The following is a 15326-nucleotide window of genomic DNA, read 5'->3' on the forward strand; positions in this document are numbered from 1 at the left end:
ACAAAGAGTGGGTTATATAGTCCAAGGAGGATGATCCAGCCCGTTGTTCATAAAGCTAAGAGGAAGAGGATCGCGGGGGGAACAGCCATGAGGCGCAACGGATAGCAGTCTTGCGCCCAGTCTGAATTGGTTCAGATTAGGCGGGAGTGTCGAGAGCTCCGTCCCGGAATACAACGATGATATCAGGGGCGGCAGGCACCAGCCGATCTCTGGAGAGTCTGGAGTACGGAGTATGGGTATTACCGTCTAGCTGCGCCATGTGGGGCTGCACTTGGTGGGACATCATGTATTCCGATTACAGATCAAGCAATCGGTTTGTAGCCTCATTCTATGTCCATATTTAGGCTGTCAGACTCGAATAGGGGAGCTCAGAGACAGAAGCGGAACAGTACTCCATTTCCTTCCAGACCCTCAAGGTTCCATCGCTTACAGACTGGACTGGATTTTTTGGGTAGTTTAGGATACCAAAAATCCAAAATACATCAAACGGTCGATCACGGGCCGATGCTTTCTCCGAAGACTCCCCGCCGCAGCTTCTCATTGGCCGCAGAATGCCATTTTTTCGATTGTTCGCAGCTGAGAGCTTCTTCTGGTACTTCACACCATGCATTCGTCAATTCGGCCGCATCAATTTGTGGCGGTCCAGCTGCCGTCAGAGCAGACTCGCCTCGTCAAGCTTGTGCCCAATACGTATGCCGGCAAACACCCATTCAAGCTATCAAATGTGCTAACACCGGACTCCAGCATAGTTAATTTGGGCAAGTACGGCAGCTTTTCCGCCAACCAGGTCATTGGGCGGCCTTTCTATCTAACTTTTGAGATTCTTGATACCCCGGAGAGTGATGGGTATGGACTGCGTGTCGTCTCCGCCACCGAGTTACATGCCGAAACCTTGATTGAAGAGGCCGAGGCGGACGGAGAAGGCGACGATGCAGAGACGGGAGACGGGACACCCCTGCGCACAAATCGCGAGATCGTGGACGATGCCTCTACCCAGCGCTTGACTTTAGAGGAGATCGAGGAGCTGAAAAAAGAGGCCAGTGGAGCAGGCAAAGATATTGTCGCAAAACTGTTGGAGTCGCATTCTGCTTTGGACCAAAAGACGGCCTTCTCGCTCGCCAAATACACACTGCGTAAGCGCAAGAAGTACATTCGAAGGTTCACCATTCTTCCACTCGATGTCAACTTGCTCGTCAACTATTCGTTGCAAGAACGCGACGCCGGAAGAACTATGGAACTGCGTGATGAGCACATCGGTCTGCTCGGATGCCTGGCCAATGTGCACCACGGCGGACAAGTGACTACGGATGCACTCCCTGATGTCAAGTCGAACGGTCGATATCTCGTGGTAGATGAGACCGGCGGTCTCATTGTTGCCGCGATGGCTGAGCGCATGGGAATCTTGTATCCTCGCGACGAAGAGGATCTGGAGTCCGAAGAACAGCTTCTTACAAATGAAGTCAAGGAGCAGACAAAGGACGCTGCTGGTGTTGGCTCAAAGCCATACCGGCGAGTGCGTCCCCGCCCAATGTCGGCAGCCGGAAATACCATCACTGTCGTCCACGCTTACTCGCAACCTAATCTGTCCCTATTAAAATACTTCGGATACGATACCAACAACCCTGACGAATCACACCCTCTGCACACCAACCTCAAGACCATCTCGTGGCTCCAGCTTGTCAACCCCGAGAACGATCCAATTCTGTCCGCTGAGCTCCCCATAATGCCCGCCCAGGAGCTAGCCGAGCTCAAGCCCAGCAAGCGTACTGCATACTTCTTCAAGCGCAACCGATATGAGAGAGTCAAGAATGTGGTAAAGGAGGCTCGCGAGGGTGGCTTCGATGGTCTCGTCGTCGCCACTCTGCTCACACCCGCCAGCGTCTTTAAACACCTGGTCCCGCGCCTCGCCGGGTCAGCTCCCGTTGCCATGTATTCTCCGACTGTCGAGCCGCTCGTCGAGTTGATGGATCTCTACTCCACAGGGCGAAGGACAGCCTTCATCACCAAGAAGCGAGAACTCAGCCAGAATTCCCCGGATGATGAGGAGGTCGACTTGTCTTCCCTATATGACGAATTCGAACTCGATCCCACCCTTCTCCTAGCCCCAACCCTGCATCACTCTCGCGTCCGTGCCTGGCAAGTGCTGCCTGGTCGGACACACCCACTCATGACCGGACGAGGCGGTGCAGAAGGTTATCTGTTCCACGGCGTTCGAGTCATTCCGACAACAGACCACATCCAGGCTGCCGGCACCTTTCGGAAAAGGAGAAAAGTGGCCATCTCCACGCCCACTACCGATCAAGACGTGGAAATGGCGACCTGATCCTATATGCACGGTTTCGGCGCGGCCTTGGGTCTCTGGATAAAATCCAATGTACGAATATCATGATTACACTGGTCTCACACACAATTTTGTTTTATCACGAAGGCAGTAGAAAGTGACATTGAAGTGTCAACTTATCATTTTGGATGGAAGAGTGCTGCCCGGAATCCGGCTCTGGCAGCTAAGTCCTCGAGTATCAAGATGGTCCATTCATGCGCTGAATTTCATGAAACAATATACAATTCCCCATCATCTTTATTTAAAGGCTCTTTCCCATAAACTTTCTCTTTGTAAAGCTGAGCCAAAACTGAAACGGAAATCAGCAGTTCGTTCGATGCCGCGGGCATATCAGACGTACCTTAGACGGCCCCTCACCACCGGGGTATAATCTAGCATGTAGCCGCATAGCAGTCTCCTGTCGCACCTGCGAAATGTATCTGAACAATCAATGTTAGCGAACCGTGATGGACGATGAAGTACCATCTAAAGTGACGTACGCCCGAAGACTCTCCGCATCCTGGCGGTCTCGCGGTGGCTCAAAGGCCTGGTTCAGGGGAAAAGACACATCGCCAGGAATGGCGAAGTTGTCAAGTGCAGCATTAATCAGAGCCTGGTCATTCTGTCAGCACCTTTTCCCTACAGCACGGCACGGCACGGGGCATGTACCTTCTCCGCATCGCGAGCGCTCATTGTCGGCTTGACCTTCCCGAGGCACTCGCTGACAAACAGGGTTCCGTAGATAAGCATGCGATCGGCAGGCCCATTGATCTCAAAATTACGGAACAGAACATTGGCACGGAAGAGGGACAGGATCTCATCGACGCAATCATAGGACTCGCTGTCGGGAGAGATGTCGATATCGAGGGTGTTGGGGGGCAGGGCAGGCAGAGTATATGCGGGGCCACGAGTACGAGTGCGCAGAGGCAGGATAGGGAAGTTCCCTATGGTCAATGTCAATTCGAGATCTCTGGGGTAGGCCGCATATGGAGGGGGTTCAAGGCAGCTGTTGGCGGGGTTGCGTACCGATCACGGGGACATCGCGATCCTCCAGGAAAATGGAGTGGTATGCCTGAGAGCGTTAGAATGAGCGAACACCCAGGGTTCAAAGAGTACAGAGCACAGACAGGCATGATGAAGTACGGTGGAGGGCAAGTTGAAGATGGTCGAGATGTTCGGGCAGAGGAGATGTCATCGTGTGGAGCGCCCGAGCTCCCCTTGATTTTCCGCCCCGAGCCTCTTTACGCGCGGAACGCGTCGAGCTCCAGATCACTTTTTGCGCCTATACCTGGTTGTAATCACACCAAGATGTCCGACTACGAAGATGAAATGGACGTGGATGCACCCTCCAAGGTGCAATTCACGTCAGACAATGCCAGTGGGAAGAAGAGAACAGCGGCTGATCTCCCCATCTCAGCTCTGGACAATCTGCCGTGGTATGCCTACATCTTTGATTTTGAAGCAATTTTGAAGCTGAATATCTGAACAGGGTTGAGAAATACCGCCCAAGCAGCCTGGACGATGTTTCTGGTCATCGGGATATTCTCGCGACAATCAACCGTTTTATCGAAGCCAATGTATTTATCTGCAAACCTTCCACGAATTCCTGACCCTAATGAATTTTTAGCGTTTGCCGCATCTTCTTCTCTATGGCCCTCCCGGAACTGGCAAGACGTCAACTGTTCTCGCGCTTGCCCGGCGGATATACGGCGAGAAAAATATGCGGCAGATGGTGTTAGAGCTGAATGCTAGTGACGACCGTGGTATTGACGTCGTCCGAGAGCAGATCAAGACTTTTGCCAGTGTGTTCCTCTGCAGTGATTCTGTTGAGGCGGCCTACTGACCGCATAACACAGGCACGAAACAGATCTTTTCGATGGCCCCTCAGGCTGGCGGCTCAGGAATGGCCGGCTTCAAGTTAATTGTCCTCGACGAGGCCGACGCGATGACGGCCACCGCCCAGATGGCTTTGCGTCGGATTATGGAACGCTACACGGCCAACACGCGATTCTGCATCATCGCTAACTATACACACAAGCTCTCTCCGGCACTTCTGTCGCGTTGCACGCGATTCCGGTTTAGTCCACTTAAGGAAGCGGACATTCGGGTTCTCGTGGACCAGGTCATTGAGAAGGAACAGGTTCGCATCCAGCCCGACGCTGTGGATAGTCTAATCACTTTGAGTAAGGGTGATATGCGACGGGCTCTGAACGTGCTTCAGGCCTGCCATGCTAGCAGTACGATCTATACCCCCTCTTTGGCTCAACCGTTGGTCCACTGACTTGCCCTAGGTAAACCACTCGCGATGCGTAACGCACCTGATGCTCCCTTGCCTGAACCCGAGATGATCACCAACGCAACGATCTACGAATGTATTGCAGCCCCGCACCCATCTGACATCCAAGAGATCATGAGCACAATCTTATCCACCAGCGATGTGACTTCCTGCCTCGACACTGTGAACACGCTCAAGGCGAATAAGGGTCTTGCATTGGCCGATATCCTCTCGGCGCTGGCCGATCAACTACAGCGGCTCGAGGTGCCGGCCCAGACACGCATCACCTGGCTGGAAGGACTGGCGGAGATTGAGTGGCGCCTGTCCGGAGGTGGTTCCGAGGCGGTTCAGACCGGAGGCATGGTTGGAGTGGTGCGAAATGGATGTGAACTGATGGGGGACAAGGTTGCCCCATTGGTATGAGATGAAGGCAGGCGGGGGTATGTAATGAGAATGAATCCTAGCATGACAATTGGAGTTTTTATTTCGGGGTATGCAAGATAAGCGGAGATATAAGCAGAACTTGATCCGCCCTTCCGGCTCATCTGTATATGCGCTATGTGTCACACACATTGCGGACCGGGCGTCCCAAGATGGGACAGCGAGTACTTGCCGGGTGAAGCCCTAAAAGGCACAGTCGGAGTGGGGGAAAGGGTCCAGTTCCCGCACTTTTCCCCTCAACTCCACCTTCGAGATTGGATTTGACTCTCTTATCGATCGGGGGTATTCGGCATTTCAATTAGCTAATTCATGGCCCATTGCTCCTCGGAATTGGCCTGGCTTGGCCTGCAGTAGCCTCTCCCACCGCTGCTCTGGGTCTAGTTCGATGCGGTGGTCGCCGTTACACTTCTGGCGGAAGAGGGGTTTCAACTCGTCCACCTGCGATGACCGGCGGTCCGCAATGGCCTTACAACCCGGTGGAGAACATGCACGAGCCTATGCCCGATGAGGTTGATTTAGCATATAAGTAGCAGCGTGGGCGCCGGGCTGTGATAGCGTCTCGAGATTTCCCCATTCTCCCTGCGATTATCCAGGTCAAATCCCATCATGCGTTATTCCCTTCAGTCCGGTCTTATCCTGGCCGTCTCCCTAGCCGCACCAGTCGTGGATGCCGAGCGTGTGTTGGGTGCCTATATCTATTCCCGCCATGGTGATCGCACCGCGAAGATCTTTGGCAACACGGAACTGACCGATCTGGGTTACCACGAGGTCTTTGCGGCTGGTTCTTTCTATCGTGATCGCTACATTGCATCTGGTTCCGATAAGCAGATTGAGGGAATCAGTGATGCTATCGTTAATGCAAATCAGATCTCCGCGAGCGCTCCCTCAGATGCTGTGCTGCAGAACTCGGCCACGGGTTTCTTGCAGGGCGTGTATCCGCCCGCGGCCAAGGCAGCCTCGCAAACTCTGGGGAATGGCACTTCTGTTCAGGCGCCGCTGGATGGATATCAGATCATCCAAGTGCAGAGTACCGGTACCAGCCAGGACAGTGAAAACTCCGCTTGGCTGCAAGGCTCCAGTGACTGCAGCAAGGCCACCGTGAGCAGTAACAACTACTACACTTCCAGCTCCTATATGTCGATGCTGGCATCTACCAAGGATTTCTATGCCTCATTGTCACCCATGCTGAACACCACCTTCAACGCGGACGAGATGAGCTTCAAAAACGCCTACACCATTTTCGACTACCTCAATGTAGGCTATATTCATAACTCAACCAAGGACTTCCCTCTCCGGGACAACTTGACCACTGAACTGTACGCCCAGCTCCTTCAGTTGGCCAGCAACCAGCAGTTCAACCTCGCTTTCAATGCGTCCGACCCAGTGCGCGCCATCGATGGTGCTGTCTTGGCCGGCGAGATCCTGTCTCAGCTCAATGAGACCATCACCTCGGAGGGCAAGTCCAAGCTCGGTGTCCAATTCGGCTCATATGGTACTTTCATGTCATTCTTCGGACTGATGCAGCTGCCCGCGGCATCTGTCGATTTTACCGGCATCTGTGACTATGCGTCTACCTTTGCGCTGGAGTTGGTGACCAACGCTACAGGCACTGGTATGCCTTCAACCGATGAAATCAGCGTGCGCTTCATGTTCCACAACGGCACCATAACCGGCTCAGATGAGCCCACCGTCTACCCTCTGTTCGGGCAGGCGAATAACCTCATCTCGTGGGACGAATTCAAGACCCAGACAGAGAAGGTCGCGGTCCTCTCGGACGACCAGTGGTGCACTCAGTGCGGTAACACCGACGGGAAATGCGCCAGCTCTGCAAGCACCAGCTCAACCTCCGACTCGACCGGCTCTTCTGATAGCAGTTCGGGAGGTATTTCGCGTGCCGTTGCCGGTGTTATTGGCGCGATGGTGACCCTTGCGGTGATCCTGGGTCTGGAGGCCCTGTTCTTCCTTATCGGTGGATTCCGCATCTCTAAGCGCCGTAAGGCTGGCCCTGAGATGATCTCGGCGGCTGGTGCGGCCGATGATAAGAATTAGAGTGAAAGGAAGTATGAAGTCAATCAAGCTAGGATCCTCTGCCCAGTCTGAGACTTGCCGAGACATTGATCCAATGTGTCCTCATTGACTAGTATCGATTACGATCTATCATAATTTAATGAATCAAGTCTCATCTGCTGTGCTGAGTGAGGGATCTCCATCGTGCAGCACACGCAGGTGGGACAATTATATTGCAATTGAACCTAATCGTATAGTTCAGGGTATTGCCTTGGTTCTTCTGGATCTCATTGTGAGGGGCCATAATTGCATCCAAGTCTGCCTAAATCGAAAAACTGTTGATACATTAGATGATCTTTCCATCAACTGTTATGGAGAATGCTTACTCCCATAGTCACAACGGCCTATCTGGACACGAGAAATCCATCTACACCAGTGAACGGGTGTATACATTTGGCCACCCACCGCCTACTTTCACCGCCTCCTGGAACCCACTACGTGATCCGCTCCTCAATTTCTATCGCCAACTTTCCCCACCTGGCACACCATGCCGCGCCAACAAATCAATCTCGAACCCTATCGGGACGAGATTATCACGCTGTTTCAACACGGCATCAGTAGTGATTCCATTGGCCGCACACTTGAGAGCCGGTATAACATCCAAGTCAAAGAGCGCACTATTCAATCGCGACTGCGGAAGTGGGGCATTCGCAAACGCAGCCGAACAACAACAGCCGATGCGGTGCTACACGCACGCATCAAGGTGCTCTTCATTGAAGATAGACTGACCGATAAGGCAATGCTCAAACTGTTACGGCAAGATGGCTATGACATCTCTGAGCGTACGCTTCGCCGCTTACGGTTCCAGCTCGGCCTCCACGCCAGAGCTTCTTTAGAGCACAACCAGGGCTCTTCCCCAGCCACGGTACCTGTCAAACTGCCTGTCGTTGTCCCTATATCGATGCTGGCTGAACAAGACAGCAGCTCTTGATTGTCCAAACCCCCGCCATTCCGTGCTCCGGATCCGCTGATGAAGCCACTTGACTACGGGACTGCTATGCCAAATTATCAACAACCCCCCTATGCGCCAATTGACCCCACAGAAGTCCTTTCTCCCTATGCAACAATCCAAAGGACCCTCCGTTGACTGCCAGTAAGCGACTATGTACTGGCTCGACCTTACCCTCCATGCGCCACAACTACCGTTCAACCTGGTCACCCCTCGAGGCTTGTAATTGATGATGAGGCCGGTCGGGACATCAGCCATCAAATCCTTTGATGAAGCTGGAGCTCGCATACCGCCATCCCGACACCCCATCTTGTCACCTCCCATTCGCGACACTACACAATACGTTGTTTAGCCTCCTATTGACAATGAACGCCAAATCGGAGGACTAATGGATCATGCGACCAATTCTGCCGTATGCGACAAAACAATCATGGACTCAGGACTGCATTGAACGCCTAAAGGAATTTGGATAATAATATATCTCTTGTATTAGATTGGCCTTTTGTACAGTCGGGACTCGGAGATAGTTCAGAAGTTTCTAAACATTGTACTATCTTGTCTATTCGGCCTTGGAATATCTCCCGGAGCTTTTACCAAGGTCTCTTGAGACATGTCTTGCTCCCTCGAGGTGAAATGTAGCCGAAGTATTTCGAAGCCCATCCGTGTCACGTGCCATGACGTTCGCTTTTCTCAGAGCTGCGAAATGTAGACTTCCCTTCAGCGACATTCGAATAGCCATTGACACTCCTGCGCCGAGTGTGGCTTCGTTCACCTAATATTCGTAATGTCCTCTCAATACGCCAGTGAGCCGAATCCTACCGCGTCAGCCACTCTGAATACCACTGTCGGGCCCATACACATCGCTCTGTTCGCGAATCAGGCCCCTCTCACTTGCAAGAACTTTCTTCAGCACTGCAAAGATAACTACTATGCCGGCACAATATTCCACCGCATAGCACCAGGGTTCGTGATCCAGGGTGGTGACCCAACAGGCACTGGGTCGGGTGGTACGTCGATCTACGAATATCCGGAATTCGAGTACGACCCTGAAGCCCGCGATCCGAATGAGAGGGTTATGCTACGAGATGAGCTACACAGTCGCCTACGCTTTAATCGCCGAGGCTTATTGGGCATGGCTAAGAGTGAGGATGGTACATACGGAAGTCAATTCTTCATTACGCTTGCCAACACCGAGCGCGAGTTGAACGGACAATGCACGCTTTTTGGACGACTGGAGGGAGACAGTATCTACAACGTGTTGAAGATCGCAGACGCAGAGCGTGTCGAAGGGACCGAACGGCCTGTATACCCGGTCAAGGTGACCTCTTGCGAGGTTGGAGAATTGGGACCACTGGCTGGGAAATTAAAGGACAGGGTAACCACCGCATCCGCGTCAATGGGCGATAAGCAAGCGCCAAAGAAAAAGAAGAAGGCCGGCAAGGCCGGCAAAGTCCTTCTGAGCTTCGGAGGCGATGACGGTGACGAGGAAATGCCCATGCGGCCGGCGAAGCCCAAGTTCAATACCAAACTTGTTGCGGATGCGCCTGGCGCTGCCAGCAGCAATGGAAAAGCCCCCGAGGCCGAAGAGCCAGAATCTACTCAACCGCGCAAACGACCCAGGTCTCTATCTCCAAAGCGCTCACCAGAACCTGAGCGCAAGCGTGTCAAAACCCCGGATCCGCAGGCCCAGTTGCCGTTGAAAGACCCTGAATCACCGAGTCGATCACCGACTCCAGAAGAAAAGCCCGCAAAACAGTCCAAACTTTCGCGGACGAACGCCGAAATCGAGAACCTCAAGGCTTCCATGCGTCGAAATGTGGAAACCGGTCCCGCTGATACCGGCCGCAAGAAGTCCGCACTCGAATCTATGATTCCAGAAACCGCTATTCGTGGCCGTAGGCGACCACCACCAGGCTCTGTGAATGGGTCAGCATCCAGTGCAGGCCCTAGAAACGCAGCGGAGACCGAGGCGTTGCGTATGTTCAATGCCTTCAGGGCCAAGCTAGAAGGAAGTGACACCAAGCCATCCACTTCGCACAAAGAGCGGTACGCAGAAAAAGAGAATGGTCAAAATCCGAACCAAGATGCAGACGAGGAGGAAGCTCAACTCTGTGACCTTCACTTTATTGCCAATTGCCAGTCCTGTCAATCCTGGGATGATCCTGATGCTGCAGAGGCACACGATTCCGGACGAGAAGATGCAAATTGGCTAAGTCATGAACTGCGCTTCGGCAAGGATACCTTGGGCAAGGATCTCAAATGGAAGAAGGAGCACCAAGACGCAGATTCACTGATGGTCATCGATCCGCGCGAAAAGGAGAAGGCGTTAGGTGGTGGACGCAAGCGAGGTTTCCAAAGAGACCGTGAACGCGAGCGTAAACGTGAGCGAGCAGGAGATTTGGAATGGGATCGAGAGAAGCGTTGATAGCTAGTGTCTTCTAAATGCTACGAATAGGAGGACAACGAATAATCAACTACAAGATTGACCAAGGCAAATGAGTGAGCAAAAAAAATTTAAGCCCATCTCTGAATAATTTTATCGTGGATCATGGCAAGTTTTTACCTAGGTACAAAATAACCCACCGCCGCCCAGAAAGAAGCATATACCCCCTTATACATAACGCCGTGGCATCTGGGATAATCATGATCCCGTGCTTTCTTTTGACATCCTTCTTACAACCTCTCTTGCCTCAATTACGCCTTGCGGCGGCGCTTCGCTGCGCTGCCTCCATCGTCGAGGCCCTTGCCATCATCATTTGGCCGGGCAGGACTAGTCGCCTCACTATCGGTCAACTGCTCGATGACTCGGCCCGAGTCCGCATTGTTCCCCGAACCCGATTCGGCGCCGTAATGGACATCATCGAAGCCATAGTTGTATCCCGCATGGCCTTGGTCATGGTTCGATGCTTCAAAAAGATCGCCATTGTCAGGGATGTGGTCAAAGTTGAAAAGGTCGTTGGTGTCGCCATCATCGGTTTGGACGGGGCCTTCGTGTTTATTCGTTCCCAATGCCTGACCAGCATTGTCATCCAAATTGAAATGTTTCTTATCATTGTCTGTGTCGGCGAAATCCGTAAAATAGTCGTGGTTGAAGATTGTGTCAAGGTCAAGCGGTGGGGGCGGCACGTTGCCATCACTGTCAAGACCAGGTATCGCGCCCGTCGGGCTTAATGGTTGAAGAAGGTGAGTCAAGTTCTGGACGGACCGATCCTGTTCGGCTTGCATTTTCACCAGGTTATCGATTTCTTGACGGGTGTTTGCGAGACGGCCTGAGTAGTTGTGGGGCATCGGGGGTGGGTTCGGCGTTGTCAGAGCATTGTTCGTCGCATTCTGACCAGCGCCTCCTGAGCCGGTTTCGTTGGCCATCAGTCGAAGCATGTCAGCACGCTGGTTTGGGGTGAGAGGTACATTGCCGCCGGCATTTTCCAGGGAGGAAAGAACGTTAGGGAACTCGGAGAAACTTGTCGGGATGCCGTTTCGCGCATTGGAATTTTCTATGACAGACATAATATCCCGCTGGTGAGAGTTGTCATCTGCTAACGGCATTCCCGGAGCTGGAGGCAGGTGGGTGTTGTCTTGTCGTGGACTGTTATCAAGGACTTCCTCCACATGTCCGGACTTTGTAGCACTCGGCTGACGAGTATGGCCGCGGGACCGGGTATCATAGGAGCCGCTGACCGAAGGAGATAATGTGGTGGCTCGAACATTATCATCGACGGTTGGGGGCGCTTTCAAGAGCAGCGGCTGCTTTTTCATAGACCTTTGTCCCGGAAGGCTTGTCAACCCGCTCAGCGGGTTGAAATGAAAAGTTGTCGCCCATGTCAACGATGTTGCCTTGATCGCCTGAAATGGCTCCAGCGAACGTGTTGGCAAGGTTTTGAGGGTTGCCATCTTGTCCTTGTAAGCTGCGGTTGTACACCGTTGCAAGAAATGTGAGAATGGCGTTGATCGAGTTCTCGTGACGAGTGTGCTGTTCTTGGAAATTGGCAGCCTGCGCATAGAGTTGCTCATGCTCTTTCCGCAGCCTGGAGATAGTGGTCGAGATGATCGACTGCTGCTGACGGATTGCCTGCAACTCACGGTACACCCCAGAAAGTTGGTCATTGGGCATCTGAGAGTCGGTGAGCAGCGAAAGGTGCCGTGGGCGGGCACGCTCATCTCGGGCTGCCGGTCCACTATCCTCAGCATAGTCATCCATATCATTCTCATCCGCGTCCTCTGTCTTCACCCGAGGTCCACTCTTACTACCCTTGCTGGCGTGACCGGTCGCGTTTTTTGGCTTCTGAATCAACCAGAGCAAATCTGGGTGGCCTCGTTTGAAGTAAGGGTTGGCATATTCGCTGGGACTTTTGTTCTTGCGCTCGCTGGCGCGCATGGAGTTATCCGATAAACCCACCTTCTTGTGGAAGCCGTACATGTTAAGCTGTCGCACAAATGATGCGTAGTTGTTGTGTTTAAAAAGCTCGGGAATCAATGTCCTCGCAAACTCGTCCTCGTCTAACACGATGAAAGAATTACCGTCGTCCGACCACCGGATCAGCTCGGTATTTTTCGACTCATCCAAAAAACTGCAGTTCGTAGATTAGCTTTAAATCCACATTGCTGGGGCTTCAAGACTGTCATACCTGCTCAACTTCTGCACAAAAGGGGGAATCTGTTTTCGCTTTGCCTGAGAATCTCTCTTGGCTGCCAGAGCCCGCTGGTATAGTTCCTCCAATGACTCCCCCCATGCGCCAGACTGCCCTCCGTCTTGACCGTTGTTCTCCTGGTATACGGTTGGGGATTGCTCGTAGCCACGATTTCGGCTGACTAGCTGGTTTGCTGCTTGTCTGCGGGCAAGTTGATTTGAAGACGCTGCGCCTGGTGCCGACAGCTCCTGAGATGTCGCGTATGCCGCCGGGTTGTAGGTAGAAGAATCGGCGAACGAGGAAGAATTGCTGGCGCTTGTGGCGGGGTTCTGGCCCCATTGCAGGAACTGGTCGTTAGATAGTTGAGATCCGGGATTCGAGGAGGAATAGTTTGGGACAGCGCTCATCGGGGCTTGACCGGTCGGAGCCGTTCCGGGAGCAGGTCGTTTGCGTGTCATACTTTGGGAGCTCATTGGGAATTGACGAGCCTTAGGTGGTCGAGTGGCGGTTATCGGAGGGTGAAAATTAGAATAAATGCTGTAGCAACAGGCTTTTCGGATGAAATAGTTTCGAGGCTATTCGCGCTCCGAATTCGATGAATTCTTTCCTGGATATCGATCTCACGATGAGGCACGTAAAAAAAGTCTGGGTTCACCCGACGGGCAAAAGACCGGCCGATGATGGCGATCGGACCAATCTTTCTGCGACGCAAATGAAGTTGATGCACAAAAGCGCAGTTGGCGACCACGAATCAACGAGGGAGGGTCAGCAACGATCTGCAAGACTTCTGGCGAGATACACCACAATCAGCGCGCGCCACAATGGATCGACATTCAAGGGGGCTCGAGAGGGACAGGGTAGCCCAAGCGTGCGTGAGAGATTTCACACGGGAGCCGAGGGAAATGAACGGTTTAAGAGACAGCGCCGAATTGGAACCCGCAAAACCTTTTGCGCTGGAAAGTCACTACTTGGCGATGAGGTCAATTTGAGCGGAGGGCCCTGCTGACTCAGCTCCTTCCATGTGACTTTTGATACCATTCGATGTTTACAACGAACTTACTGATCGGAACGAGGAACTTCGGAAGGAATAGATTTCAACTGGTGAGCGTTGCTTAAGTTTCCTTGGATGTAAGCGAACATCTTGGTCTCTTTTAGAGGAGCTTTAGAGAGATAAACAGCTACCCTGAGTGATGCTGAGAAAAAAAACGAGGAATCGCGCGTAAAGGCCTATCAAGAGGACCCTCCCAGTCGAACTGGATCCATAATCCTACTCTTCCTTGATCAATGCGCGAAATTTCTCACGAATTTGTTGCCACTGCTCTGGCTGTGCATGCGTGAACTCCTCTACTCTTGTTGGCGCAGCCAGGTCTTCTCTCATGCGTCCTTCATCCTTCGTGCCATTCAAGACAGCGACGTTGCTCAAGCTCACCACTAAAGCGTATAGGGCGGCTGCGGGGCTGATATCGGTATGTGCAGCCAGTTGCTGAACGGGTGTGGAACGCACTAGATCGGGGTTGGCTGTCAAGGTCCAGAAACTCTGGTAGATGATCTGATGGTCGCGACAGAAGGCACGCAAAGAGACGTCAAACAGAGTGTCCTCATAGAACCTGTTTTGCACCACTGCAGGCTTCACCTTGACCTGGGGAGAGTCGTTTAGCTCGCGAAGTACAGGCAAAGAACAGTTGGAGATGCCCAGGTTCCGGATCCGGTGAGGCACGTAAGTCTCCAGTGCAGACCAAGCTTCCAAAGTCAATTCCAAAGTGCGCAGCGGTGAATGAATCACTAGCGCGTCAATGTAGGCATGGTCTACGCTAGCAGGGTCAAAGGATGGTCGTAAATTGTGCAATGAGGACATGACAGATGTTTGGACCTGTTCGGTTACGGAGGCCTCTGGATGATACGGCATGTTATTCGGGTCCTGCGCCTCCACAGGGCTGAATTTGGTTTGCACCTTGGCTTGGGTTAGGCAGGAGTCAGTTGGAGATGTTGGCTTGAATGGACTCACATATAAGTCTTCCCGGCGAACAATTCCATCAGCAATTGCCCTGCGGATTCCATCACCCACCAGATCTTCCTGATAGTGTCTCGGTTGGGCAGCCGTGTCAATCGCCCGGAAGCCGGCTTTGACCGCGATGTACACGAGATCGGCTGACTGTTCTTTTTTCCAGGCTGTGCCGTAGAGGAAGACCGGCATGAAAGCTGGACCAGAGTCGAGAGCTGGACGCAGACTGTACCTCTCCCACATCTTGCCGACAGCTCGAGTGATGTTCGTGAGGGCGAGGTGCTCGAAGACTAAAGATTGACACTTGGTGGTTGCGGGGTCGCGTTCTTACTAAGAGATGTGACTGCAACACCTTGATTGTGAGGTACTATCTGTCGAAAGAGCTATTTTCCTTGGCACTCAAGCCGTCCATACTCTGGATGCTTTTGGTTGCTAGACTTGGATAGATGCTTTGATTGATTTTTGTTGTGAAATCCTCATAAGCTAAACCCCTCATGCGCGTTTACGGTTATTCCTCATCGTCTTGGGAAATGTGAATAGGTTTGATGCTCACGCCGAAGATCTTAGATAAAAATTCGAACCCTGGTGAGTTCTCCGGTCTCTTACATACAAAATATCCGGCTGCGGAGGAGCGGGTTGGCCTG

The 15326-nt window shown here is 52.6% G+C and overlaps 8 protein-coding genes across 8 annotated transcripts; 5 read left to right on the plus strand and 3 right to left on the minus strand.

Annotated features, from left to right (window-relative positions):
- Positions 1-604: 604 nt before the first annotated feature.
- Positions 605-2323, plus strand: trm6 (tRNA 1-methyladenosine methyltransferase subunit GCD10; the record flags this gene model as incomplete). Its single annotated transcript, XM_056968920.1, has 1 exon — positions 605-2323. The coding sequence occupies one exon, from the start codon at positions 605-607 to the stop codon at positions 2321-2323; it is 1719 nt and encodes a 572-aa protein (XP_056818952.1).
- A 259-nt stretch (positions 2324-2582) lies between these two features.
- Positions 2583-3453, minus strand: N7477_007258 (actin-related protein 2/3 complex subunit 3; the record flags this gene model as incomplete). Its single annotated transcript, XM_056968921.1, has 6 exons — positions 2583-2630; positions 2682-2760; positions 2821-2933; positions 2990-3264; positions 3347-3392; positions 3448-3453. 6 exons carry the CDS (start codon positions 3451-3453, stop codon positions 2583-2585), a joined length of 567 nt encoding a protein of 188 aa, XP_056818953.1.
- Positions 3454-3628: 175 nt separating this feature from the next.
- Positions 3629-5018, plus strand: N7477_007259 (replication factor C subunit 3; the record flags this gene model as incomplete). The annotated part of the gene is made up of 5 exons (XM_056968922.1): positions 3629-3756; positions 3810-3897; positions 3948-4122; positions 4177-4557; positions 4612-5018. 5 exons carry the CDS (start codon positions 3629-3631, stop codon positions 5016-5018), a joined length of 1179 nt encoding a protein of 392 aa, XP_056818954.1.
- Positions 5019-5642: 624 nt separating this feature from the next.
- On the plus strand, positions 5643-7085 carry N7477_007260 (uncharacterized protein; the record flags this gene model as incomplete). The annotated part of the gene is made up of 1 exon (XM_056968923.1): positions 5643-7085. The coding sequence occupies one exon, from the start codon at positions 5643-5645 to the stop codon at positions 7083-7085; it is 1443 nt and encodes a 480-aa protein (XP_056818955.1).
- Positions 7086-7590: 505 nt separating this feature from the next.
- On the plus strand, positions 7591-8087 carry N7477_007261 (Clr5 domain-containing protein; the record flags this gene model as incomplete). Its single annotated transcript, XM_056968924.1, has 2 exons — positions 7591-7968; positions 8025-8087. 2 exons carry the CDS (start codon positions 7591-7593, stop codon positions 8085-8087), a joined length of 441 nt encoding a protein of 146 aa, XP_056818956.1.
- A 749-nt stretch (positions 8088-8836) lies between these two features.
- On the plus strand, positions 8837-10477 carry cwc27 (putative peptidyl-prolyl cis-trans isomerase; the record flags this gene model as incomplete). The annotated part of the gene is made up of 1 exon (XM_056968925.1): positions 8837-10477. The coding sequence occupies one exon, from the start codon at positions 8837-8839 to the stop codon at positions 10475-10477; it is 1641 nt and encodes a 546-aa protein (XP_056818957.1).
- Positions 10478-10746: 269 nt separating this feature from the next.
- N7477_007263 (uncharacterized protein) lies at positions 10747-13138 on the minus strand (the record flags this gene model as incomplete). Its single annotated transcript, XM_056968926.1, has 3 exons — positions 10747-11796; positions 11837-12620; positions 12678-13138. The coding sequence occupies 3 exons, from the start codon at positions 13136-13138 to the stop codon at positions 10747-10749; spliced, it is 2295 nt and encodes a 764-aa protein (XP_056818958.1).
- An 809-nt stretch (positions 13139-13947) lies between these two features.
- N7477_007264 (putative aldo-keto reductase (AKR)) lies at positions 13948-14925 on the minus strand (the record flags this gene model as incomplete). Its single annotated transcript, XM_056968927.1, has 1 exon — positions 13948-14925. The coding sequence occupies one exon, from the start codon at positions 14923-14925 to the stop codon at positions 13948-13950; it is 978 nt and encodes a 325-aa protein (XP_056818959.1).
- Positions 14926-15326: the final 401 nt, after the last annotated feature.

The sequence above is a fragment of the Penicillium maclennaniae genome (genome assembly GCF_028827695.1).
Source record: "Penicillium maclennaniae strain IBT 15551 chromosome Unknown utg000007l:1.0-4884863.0:1.0-4888362.0, whole genome shotgun sequence".
Classification (NCBI taxonomy): Eukaryota; Fungi; Ascomycota; class Eurotiomycetes; order Eurotiales; family Aspergillaceae; genus Penicillium; species Penicillium maclennaniae.